Source organism: Bactrocera dorsalis, chromosome 4, assembly GCF_023373825.1.
Source record: "Bactrocera dorsalis isolate Fly_Bdor chromosome 4, ASM2337382v1, whole genome shotgun sequence".
In the NCBI taxonomy this organism is placed as follows: domain Eukaryota; kingdom Metazoa; phylum Arthropoda; class Insecta; order Diptera; family Tephritidae; genus Bactrocera; species Bactrocera dorsalis.
The window spans coordinates 8,255,215-8,266,101 of NC_064306.1; the positions used below are offsets into that span (position 1 = coordinate 8,255,215).

Consider the following 10,887-nt stretch of genomic DNA (forward strand, 5'->3'; position numbering starts at 1 on the left):
TGGTTTATGGAATTTTCGCAAATTCATGCAATGAAATTTCCTTTACTTCAGATAGCACGATTGCAGAGCGCACAACTACACACACTCTCAGAGAAACACACACACACTCACTAACCGGTCGACCGTCCGACTCATTGATCGCATTGAAGTGATGAAACACTTGATTTATATTATGTATTCTAAGCGACATAACTTTGTTATGCTTTTTGTTGTTGCACATACTATTTGTTGTTGTTCGTTGTATTGTTGTTGTCGACCACTTTTGTGTATTGACAGGAGATTTAAGCATCGTTTATCGTATCGAAAACAGGCCTATGAGTCATACTTGAGTGAGATATTTATTAGCCCTAAACTATCATAGTGACCTAGCCGTCATGCCACATACCTTAGTACTAATACAGACGCAGTAAGACTCGCATTCGTTTGACCAGAAAATAACTATGCCTATGAGTGCTGAATAGCTTATGATGGGCTGTCAGGCGCATATTAGTTGGTGATAGCTAAATTGGGTGTGAATTATTTAGGCATTCGCAGGAAATGACAATTTATAACCAAATATAGGTGGGATGCTCTTGCTAAAGTTTGTAGCAAGCTAGGAGTTTTAGATGATTTGCTTCTCGGTTGTGGAACGGTTGGAGTTGTCATAACTGCTTCACAGCTTTGACTGGCATAAGACTTAGCGGAGTTTTTACATGTGTTTCTAATACTCAGTTAGTCGTGAGTCAGAGTCCGTAACTGATATTAGGTCTCCGAATGCATTTGCAATGCCGAAAAGGCTGTAAAAAGCCTTTTGTGGTGTTTTACGGTTTCTGAGACCGAGCTATTTTCTCTTTGAGCATCTTTCCAAAGGATTAGTCTTATAGTCAATCTTGGTAGATATTAATTAATCTTACAAAATTGACCAAAGTTGGTCAAAGAGGCGAAAGACTAAGCCATTCGTGCGTCTTCTTCGATCTACTGCTGGAGAAAAAATTCGTGCTGTAGAGCTGAATAAAGAGGGCACAGCCTTGAAATCCAACACAGAATAACTCTTACCTATGGGCGCTACTTCGGACTGAGTAGGTAATTGAAAAATAAAGTTTTCTCTCGACGAACTTAGACCAACTTCTTAAAGTCACTCATCATTCTCGTCCTGCTATATGTTGCTGAAGGATGGACGATGACAACATGCGATGAGTCGGCGTTATGAGTTTTCAAGAAAAAGATTCTTCGCGCTGTTGTAAACTCGACTCTATCCGGGTAAGCCGTGTGTCTAAACTCGTAACAATAAACAAGAAGAAGAACTCATCTATGTGCTGCGATTCAATCGAGTTTAACTTTTTGTAAATCTCGTTCACACGTCCCTCACTGCCTTCTTACTTCTATATCCAAGCATCTTAAAGTATCGTCTTCGAAATTTGCTGGGTAATATATTGTTATCAAGTTTTTTAGTATTAAAGCAGTCGGTTACCGGACCTTAAGAATGTCTGTTGCTTCTATGAGTGAGGAGACCTTTAAATAAACCTTATTAAGACTGAAAATCCAATGTGAGAGTGAATGTCTTATCTTCTCGTCGCTTCTCTGTTGGTTCATATATATATATGATATAGTATTCACTTTTAAACTAAGACCAAGTACCAAGAGTCGATAGGTTGGTAGATGGTTATATACTACTTATGAGACATCTCCCTGCGATAAAACTATCGAAAGCACGGCTGCATATTTTAGAGATCTTTCCGGTCAACAGTCTTTGATTTCGAGCCAAAACTGTCGGTTCACTATACGGTCTCCAGGAATATCGATACTCTGTCAATGACTTAGACAGCTACGCATCCTAAAGCCTTGAATTACGTTCTGGAACAATATAGTCATGTTGATGGTGTATATATACTTTAAAGTTCTTCGGTCTTAGCATTGAATGTGACTCGCTTTATCAGTCTTAAATCTGGTCAATTGAATACAAACTTATCTCCACAGAATTTGAGGCTTCGGAAGAAGACGGTTCGCGGGGAAGTGAATGCATATATTAAGGTCTCTCTTATTTAGCTTGGAATGGTTCCTGCCATTAGATCGTCGTTCAATGGAAGCTACAAATTTAGCTGCTTTCTAGAAGAATGATCTAGGTATATGCCAGTTTATATACAAAACAGACTCCACAAAACTCGAAAAGAATACTCAACAGCGGAGCAGTATTCGACAACTCCAAGGGCAAGGAGTTACTAAGCATGAGCGAAAAGAAGTTCTGCATATTCCTTGTCGGGTATAAATCTTGTGCGCTACTTTCCTTGTTGATCGTTCGATTTCTATTTCTAATTCTATTATCCTTTTTTGCACCTCTAAAAACATCCGAGTGAACTCGAATTTCTACAGAAATATACATAATATAAGTTTTTTTACTTTCCAAATACACATTACGATGGGGTCGCAGTCATCGCAAATGTGCATAATATGTCCTGTCACAGTATCCAAGGATATGTGCTTAATATATTATGCATGAGTCACACCAATTCCACACATATCATTTCCATATGAGTGATATAAAAAGATGTAAATCTTTGTTCTGCCATTTATTTTGTTGCCTTTCTTCTCTTATTGTTGTTATTTCGTATTTTTATTGTTGTTAACCCATTCATTGATGAGGTAAATTGAAAGGTCTCGCTCATAGTACGCACCTTTTGAAGATTTATTTCTTTCATTTTAGTGTGTTGCTGTTGTTGTTAATGCCTTCAAGTGGAAAATATGCTCTCGTCGCTTGGGCTTGTGAAGCCAGACAGTGAAGTAATGAGATTTCATATTCAAATGTGTAAGAAACTGTGTTTGACAAACAAGATTTATAGGCGGCAACTGTATTAGAAAAATTTATATTTTAATAAATTGTCTTGAATATTTTTCTTCTGCAGTAAGTGTTTGTAAAAATTGCTCTCTATACTTTTAGAGCAGGGAAAGCGATAGAGAGAGTGCAGTTTTTTTGTCACGGTTTCGTCGAAGGAATTGCAGATTAAGACTTTTCAGTTTTTCCACAGCTTGGCTATCATTGTAGGCTAACTTTCCATAACAACCTCCTAGAAGCTCAATCTCAAGATTTTCTAAATATTATCAAAGACTCTATCTTTAATTTTCCGCAGCTTGTAAAAAATGATATCTATTTAATCGTTGTGTCCAGCAGTATTCTCAGGAAATATAAGCAAATTGTGGCATCCTTCGACTACTGAACAAAGCAGATTTCCTAAGGGTGAAGCTTTTCCATCAATGTCTGATTATAAGATCTGCAGAAATTTTCGATTTGTTTTCGGACTAACGTCGTAAAAATCTTAAACTCATTAAGGATAAGTCAAGATTTGTTTGTTTGGCTGGACTCCGAACGATCCCTTGTTAGTGAACCTCAAGATCCTTGGGTTCCTTGGGTTGTCAGTAACTTTAGTTTATTATGCAACAGGTTTCAGCTAGAGATCATAGCACATTGTTTTCCAAAAGTTTTATGTTACTTCTTGTGGTACCTACGTTGTAAAAGTAGTTTTCTCACAATTCCATACTGTGCATAGGTCAGGATTTGCGCCAGTCCGATCCCAGTGTTAGTCATGTATTTAGGCAGATTAAGCTCAAGATCATTGAGTTGTCAGTAGCTTTATTTATATCCATTATAATGCAATGGAACTCAGCCACAGGACGGAGCATCTGAGCTCCTTTCACAAATTTCACATTTCAACAAACCAAGCCATTTCGCCATGAAATTCTTGCTGTCCCATCTTCAAAAACTTTAATATTCCCTCGTGAGGGAGTAACGCTCTACAACTAGTTTTCTCACAACACCAAATTGTGCGTCGGATAGAATTTACGCCAGTCTGATCCCAACAGAGGACTTGTGACCCGTGAGGCTGAAAATGCGTAGGTTGTCCGCTATAATATTCTGTTTATACTCATATCTAGCTATCTATTTACTTTCCATGAAATACCTGAGACCGCATCGGATGTTTATGAAGTTTAAAAAAACTCGACTTCATTCGAGACGAAATCTTAAAAAAAAAATTGTAAGAAGTTTGCTCTTCCGATAGTTATCCGAATAATTCCACCACAAAGGAGCTTACTACTGGGTCCGGAGATATAGCTCTAAAACTGGTTTGTCCAGCTAAAATAGTTTAGAAGGGACGACGAGAATGTCGCAACTCTGTCCTCTAAGCTCCAAATGAAAATTAATAATGTCCTATAGTCTTTTCAGTCAAAAATTACATTTATCATGCATTTATTTTCTTCTTCGAGGGTTTTCATTTCATTTTATTAAAGAAAGATCACTTTGATATAATCTGCAATATCCTCAAAGCGGTTAACCTGTTTTATAAGGCAAAGCAGTGTTATTAGATAACTTTTTTAAGGAATCTAAAACTACTTACTTCCTGCTGGCTGTCGCTCGAGTTTTCCTGAAAGTTCAAAGGACACAATAGAAAATTCTTTCTAGCCAAAATCATTATTACTCACACTGCACGTCTCACTTGAGTCGTCCTTCAAGTTAATCATATAAAATCGGAACGGTAGTTGATCCTTAGTACGCTTCCGCTTCAAAACTTCAACTAGATCATAAGCCACCACGTCCGAGAAACCCACACATTGCTTCAACCTAACCTCATTTAGTCTGCTGCATCGGCTCACGATGTATATTAGGTAGTCGAAGCAGTAGAAAAACCGTGATAAATACAAATACTCCAAGTTCGCAAGCTGTCCAATAATTACAGGGAAATTCAGTGGTACGCAGAGACCATCTCGTCCGATTTTCTTCGCAATGATACTGAGGTGCGTTAGCTGTTGCAGATGCGGCAAGTAATTGAGATTTCGGCACAAAACTTCAGCTTCGAGTGTGAGCTTCGTGATGCTGGTACGCGCGGCGAGTGTGCGAAAGAAACGTTGTGTCAAACGTGTCTCGGGTTCGTCAGCACATGTGCAGCGTGGAGGTGGTATTTGGAAGTTCTGATCTTGCACCGGTAGCAGTTCGTTTTGTATACAAGCGGCACAGGGATTCGTGTTGAAATTTCGCACTTCTATATTCCTTAATGATTGAAGAGTTTGTAATGTCATAATTGTATGCTCCAGGCGCCAGTCGATTTTGAGTGTAACGAGCGTCTCACAGCGCAACCACATGAGGTTCGTCAGATGCATAGCGACGTCGGTGAACGTGCTGTGTCGTATGTCAAGCGAGCTTAGTGATAACGAGTTCAGTATGTCTACTAAAAAGTAGTGGCTTAAATTTTCGCAGCCACTCAGTTGGAGCTCCTTAACATTGCTGAGCTCAGCGATATGTTTGCCTAAAATAAGAAGGTGAATTAGAAACGAAAGTGAGTTTGGCTTGAAAGAATAAGCAGCGAACTTTATAGTTTAGTTTTGTGCTAAATTATCCTATAAAATATAATCTAGAGGACCGAACTCTATTGGATAATAAAGTTCAGAGCTCTTTCCGAAAAAAAAAATCTTTGGACTCAGTACACTACTCTTTTCAGAACTTCTTACGAACTACGAAGGAGAAAACTAATGACATACCTGTAACTTTTGAGTTCCTTATAATAGATAGATTTTCCATATGTGTTAGATTAGCTAGGAACTCCACGTCCTCATTGCACAAAATGGTGCCATCTACAGAGAACCTTGTGATATTACGGAAAACGTTGCTGTCTTCAAAACGGAATATTCTAAGCATCTCCATGCCTAAAGGATTTTCGAGCGAAGCATCCGTTAAGTTTACCGTTCTGACATGTGGAAAAATTATCGATATGCTTTGCCATAGACGAAATGCATTCGTACCAGATATATCCAAATCAATTATATTATTGTATTGTTTATTTCTCGGAAACTCTTCCTCGGCAATAATGCAATTTAGCAATCTTAAACGTTTCAGGTTTGGAAAATCTTCAAGTATCGTATCAAAGTTGAGCGCACGGTTATTGAGCACCATTTTTGTAGCGTGTGCGCAGCGCAGCTCGTTGAAAAAGTCCTTTCTTTCAGACGTGATCTCCAAATAAGCATCGTAGATGTCATTGTGTACAATTTTCGCTCTGCGGCAAGCGATTATTTTTAGATGTCGCTCTTCTTCGATGGCAGCGTTTTCAAAATCTTCACAAACGGTAGCGAATCGCTGTGAAACTGGTTGGTTTATAAGCCTTTTGTAGATCTCGAAGAGTACGTAAATGCTCAGTTGTACATTTGGTGGTGGATAGGGTATGATGAGACTGAAAGCGGAAAAGGAGGCGAGTAATAAAGAGACTTCCATAAAAGAGTTGAAAAATCCTTAGGAGACAAGATCTTGAGAACCGGAACTAGGGTTTCAAAATGTTTGTCTTAAATATGTTTCGTTGAAAATGGGAAACCAATCCGAACACCGATCTTCTCGGCCATAAGTTTGGTTTCAAATGTAGACAGATGATAACATTTTGAGAACCGCGTCACAAGATGTCGTATATCTGTTGCGGAACCTGGTTGTGGTAGTCTATGGATTTGGATAAAACTTTAGAAAGTTTCGAAATGATTTGTCTAAATGGTGTTAATCAGACCAATAGAGCAGCGATCTTAAGTAGTAAGCTATTTCAAAAGTATGATTCGGACCTTAAGGATCGATAATGTAATCTTAAGAACCGGTTTACAGAGTTACAAAAGTTTTTACTCTAAGGAAATGGCTCTCATTTTGGGAGCCGGTTGTAAGAACCTCAAAGTTAAATAGTTCGGACCTTTAGCATAAGTTCCTCTTCAGATTTAATTTCAGCTTTTCGAGTTCGAATTAGGTATGTGTATTGTTTAGCCACTCACAGTTCAAAAACCATATACTTACTCGTTTCTGTAGCTGGTCATCGGATGTTTGCACTCGAAGAATAGAATCAAGCTCAATGCGGATTCAGCTTTTGCATATTGCGGATCCTTGTGTGAATGAAAAAAAAACATTTTTATTAAATCTAATATGTGCTTTTGTAATACTTCGTGTTTTACCTCCTGTATACTTTCCGTAATGCCAACACAGCCACACATCTCCAGATTAAGGCGTGCCTTCAGTGGTTCGTCTTTATCGCGCTCGCGCAAGTACTCGGCAGCGCTAAATATGAAAGCCTTCGTGACGCCATTACAATAATCCAACGTTAGTTTTGATAAGTTTGCGCAACTTTTTATCAAGTCTAGCAAATCAGCGTCTGTAACATCGTTGACGTGCTCCAGATAGACCGTATCTAAGTTCCGTAGGTTATGTAATCTGCTTAAGTGTGGACCGCTTTCATGCCTGATATGAAATGACAGTTTTCTGTCAGCCAGCTTGCTTAAATGGCTGATATCAAACACGCTGAGCATGCCACCTAAAGTGACAGCTTTAATGTGTTTACAATTGGACAGCGCTAATAACAGCGCTTCATAGCTTCGTGGGGTTCCCTTTGCGCCGGTTACTTGTGTGTTTCGACTGTCAGTGTTTTCAACCGTTAGACTTTTCAACGCCTTCAGTTTGCCTAGCAATTTTCGCCAATCCGCTTTCGGTTGCCAGCTGAGTGTGAGGCTTTCCAGCATCGGAAAGTCATAGTTCATGAAGTGTTCCTCATAGTCAATTGGACAGCCTGATATATCCAAGATTTTCAGCGTGCATGAACTGAAGCTGTACTTTATTTCATGCAAGCTTGTGCAGTTGTTAAGGTAGAGCGTTGTAGGAGTAAGTTTGAAGTTAATGGATGCTGCAAAAAGACACACAAGGTAAATTTTGAACACTTATACTAAGTATTTATTTACTTCTCTTGACTCAATTGAGACTCGAAATTGTGTTTGAACTTAAACTATCCCTTATGTTCTGAAGTTTCAAATTATGATAAAATTGAGATAAGGGTTGTCTATAACTATTTGAATATTGTATGTGTGGTATAAATATAAAATCAGCGTGGTCTGATGAGTATTTAGCTTCACCGCCCAATGGCGGGACTATTTTATAGAAAAATGTACTGTGATGTACAGAGATACTGTGAAAAAAGTCTGCCATTGAAGGTAACGTTCTGAAATTCCACGATCTCATATTGACAGACCGCTATATGCCCAGGATAGCTGCAACATTGGACATCTCAGAGAACAGTTTTGGTTGTATTCTGCACGAAATATTCGTGATGCGAGGGCTCTAGGCACATATGTTACCAAGTTGGTTACTCCAGACAAAAGGCCCAATCATGATATTACGTCTGGACGGTGATTGACGCTGCCTATTCGTAATCCGAATACGACTCTGCGGTGTTTCGCGATCGACGAAAAAACATTATGCTTTGAAGAATGTGTCCTTCAATGACCTGTAAATGCCACCGTTTTCGGGTATACAAGGTTTGATGTTCATGGATAAGTACAAAAGAGTCATAGACCTTTACTATTTCAAATTATAATGCTGATTTGACATCGAGTTATGTTTTATTATATCCTAAATAAGTTATATTAAATTTGCCACGAAGTTTGATGGGCGACTTAGCTGAGTCGATGTCCATGTCCGTCTATCTGCAAAATAATGGCTGAGTGTTTGAAATCTGATCTGAAATTTTGCACACCTTTTGTCCCAAGAAGCTGATCATTTGTCGGAATATCTGATATCGGACTACTAAAGCATTAGCTGCCATGCAACTTGAACGATCAAAATTAAAGCCTTATATGGAAAACTTTTTTATTTGACAAGATATCTTCACAAAACTTAGTTCATACTGCTATCAAAGACAACGGTATAATCAGCGAAAAAATTATTCAGATCGGATCACTATAGCATATAGCTGCCATACAAACTGAACGACCAAAACACAGTGCTTCTATAAAAAAACTTTTTCATAGAAAATTTTAATTTGAAGTAAATTAGTTTTGCAAAAAATTTAGTTTAATTAATCAAATTTAATTAATTAATTTTAAATAATTAATTTTTAATAATTAATTTTAATTAATTTAATTAAAATCAAAATAATAAAAAACTTTTTCATAGAAAGTTTTACTTTCAAGCAAAGTATTTTTGCAACAAATTTAGTTTAATTAATCAATTTTAATTAATTAAATTTAAATAATTATTTTTTTTTTAAATTAATTTAATTTATCACTAAATTTGTAATTAAGTTTTCAGAAAAATTTGATTTAATTAAAATTGATTAAATAAATTAAGCTGATTTAATTTTAGTTGAATTATTTTTTTTAAATTGATTAGTTAAATTAAAACAATTTCATTAAAATTTTCTTCATCATTTAAATAGTTAAGTGGATACGAATTTTTTCATAAAAGTAGCAAAATTAATTTTAATTAATTTAATTCAGATCAAAATATTCTACAAATTTGAAATTACAAATTATTTTTATTTGTTTTGGAATACAAATTTGAAGTTTACTGAAATTAGTACATTTAATTAATCAATTTTAATTAAATGATTTAACTAATAAATAAATAAATTATTTAATTAATTAAATTAATTAATTACTTAATTTAAAATTTAATTAATTATTTTAATTAATTTATTCTTTTTCACTTATTCATTTTTAATTTGTAATTTATCATTTGCAGAAAACTTTGATTTAATTAAAATTTATTAAATTAATTAAACTAAACTAATGAAATTCATTAAAATTAAAATTTTTTACGTAATTTAAATTACAAAGTAATGCGAAAATTTTCAGAAAAATATTAAAATTAATTTTATATTTTTTGGGATACAAATTTTAAGTTTACTAAAATTAGTATGTTTATGTATTTTAGTTAATTAATTTAAAAAATTATTTTATTTTTATTTTATTTAATTAAATTAATTTTTCTCACTAATTTATATTTAATTTGTTAATTTAAATACAAAAAAATGTAATTAAATTTTTTGTTCAAGAATTAAGTTTTTTTTAATTTAATTAATTTAAATTTTTAATTACATTTTTTTTATTAATTTAATTTTTTCATAATTAATTAAATTTAAAATGAGTTTGTTGTATTTTTTTTAGACAGAATATTAATTTTAAATTAATTAATTAATTAATCAAACTAATTTTAAATTTTTTTAATAGAAAAATTTTAGTTTAAAATATACTAGTTATATTTTTTATGGAATTTATTAAAACTTGTTTTTACAAAAATTAGAAAAAATATTCAGTATCTACGTTAAATAGTAAAAACATGTTTGCGCTTGCATATTTCCACTAAACACATTCTTCCAACAACAAATATGTACCGGCATTTTTGCCGCCAATAATTATCAACAAATTAATGCAGCAGCAATAAACAATTAAATCGCTTAGTGTAAACAAATAATGCAAATAAGAAAAAAACAGCAGCGATAATAAGCTCTTCACAGTTAACGCAGCAGTAACAAAAAAAGTCACAGCAATAAAACTTGTAAACGCGATTAAAATAAAAACACACTGAATGAATTAATTGTTGTTATTGTTATTTTTATACACCTCAAACCTAACTATATGCATTAATGAAACTAGTTTTTCGTTTTTTTTTCTTCAATTGCAATGATGCCGTTAGCGGTATACATATGTATGTACCATATAAACTTGCTTAGGCTGCGTTGTGCTTTCACACTTTGCATTCATAACAATTTCCTACCAATTTTCTCATTATACGATAGATCCAAATATGTTGAATAAGCAAAATGTGTCGTTATCACATCAATATCACTTTGTTCTAGATCACAGTTGCTTAAAATAATAGTTTCCGTCTCATCGCCATCGCTGGAATTCAAAGCGTTTTTCACTAAAATCGGTTTATTTTCACTTGTCCAGCGACGCTCCATACTCGTTAAAAAAAACTCGTTAAAAGAAATTCGTTAAAACAACTGTTATTTCGGTATATAATATTAGTAGAATACAAAACCAAGCATTGCAATCCGTTAAGTTTAAGAGCTCGTTAGCGACTAAGAAATGAAACGCTGTGCTGTGTAAAATATTCTAAAACTGAGCCAG

At 34.8% G+C, this 10,887-nt stretch overlaps 1 protein-coding gene across 2 annotated transcripts; it reads right to left on the reverse strand.

The window, feature by feature from the left end:
• Positions 1-4,183: 4,183 nt before the first annotated feature.
• On the reverse strand, positions 4,184-10,824 carry LOC105232204 (uncharacterized). 2 transcript variants are annotated; one of them, XM_049455205.1, is made up of 7 exons: positions 10,532-10,824; positions 6,943-7,664; positions 6,788-6,873; positions 5,506-6,191; positions 4,453-5,273; positions 4,368-4,394; positions 4,184-4,305 (listed from the first exon to the last, which is right to left on the reverse strand). In XM_049455205.1, the coding sequence occupies exons 1-7, from the start codon at positions 10,716-10,718 to the stop codon at positions 4,255-4,257; spliced, it is 2,580 nt and encodes an 859-aa protein (XP_049311162.1). In that variant the 5' UTR covers positions 10,719-10,824; the 3' UTR covers positions 4,184-4,254. The 2 variants fall into 2 exon arrangements, with proteins under 2 accessions (XP_049311162.1, XP_049311163.1); XM_049455206.1 differs by having other exon boundaries at positions 10,471-10,584.
• Between the last annotated feature and the right edge of the window lie 63 nt (positions 10,825-10,887).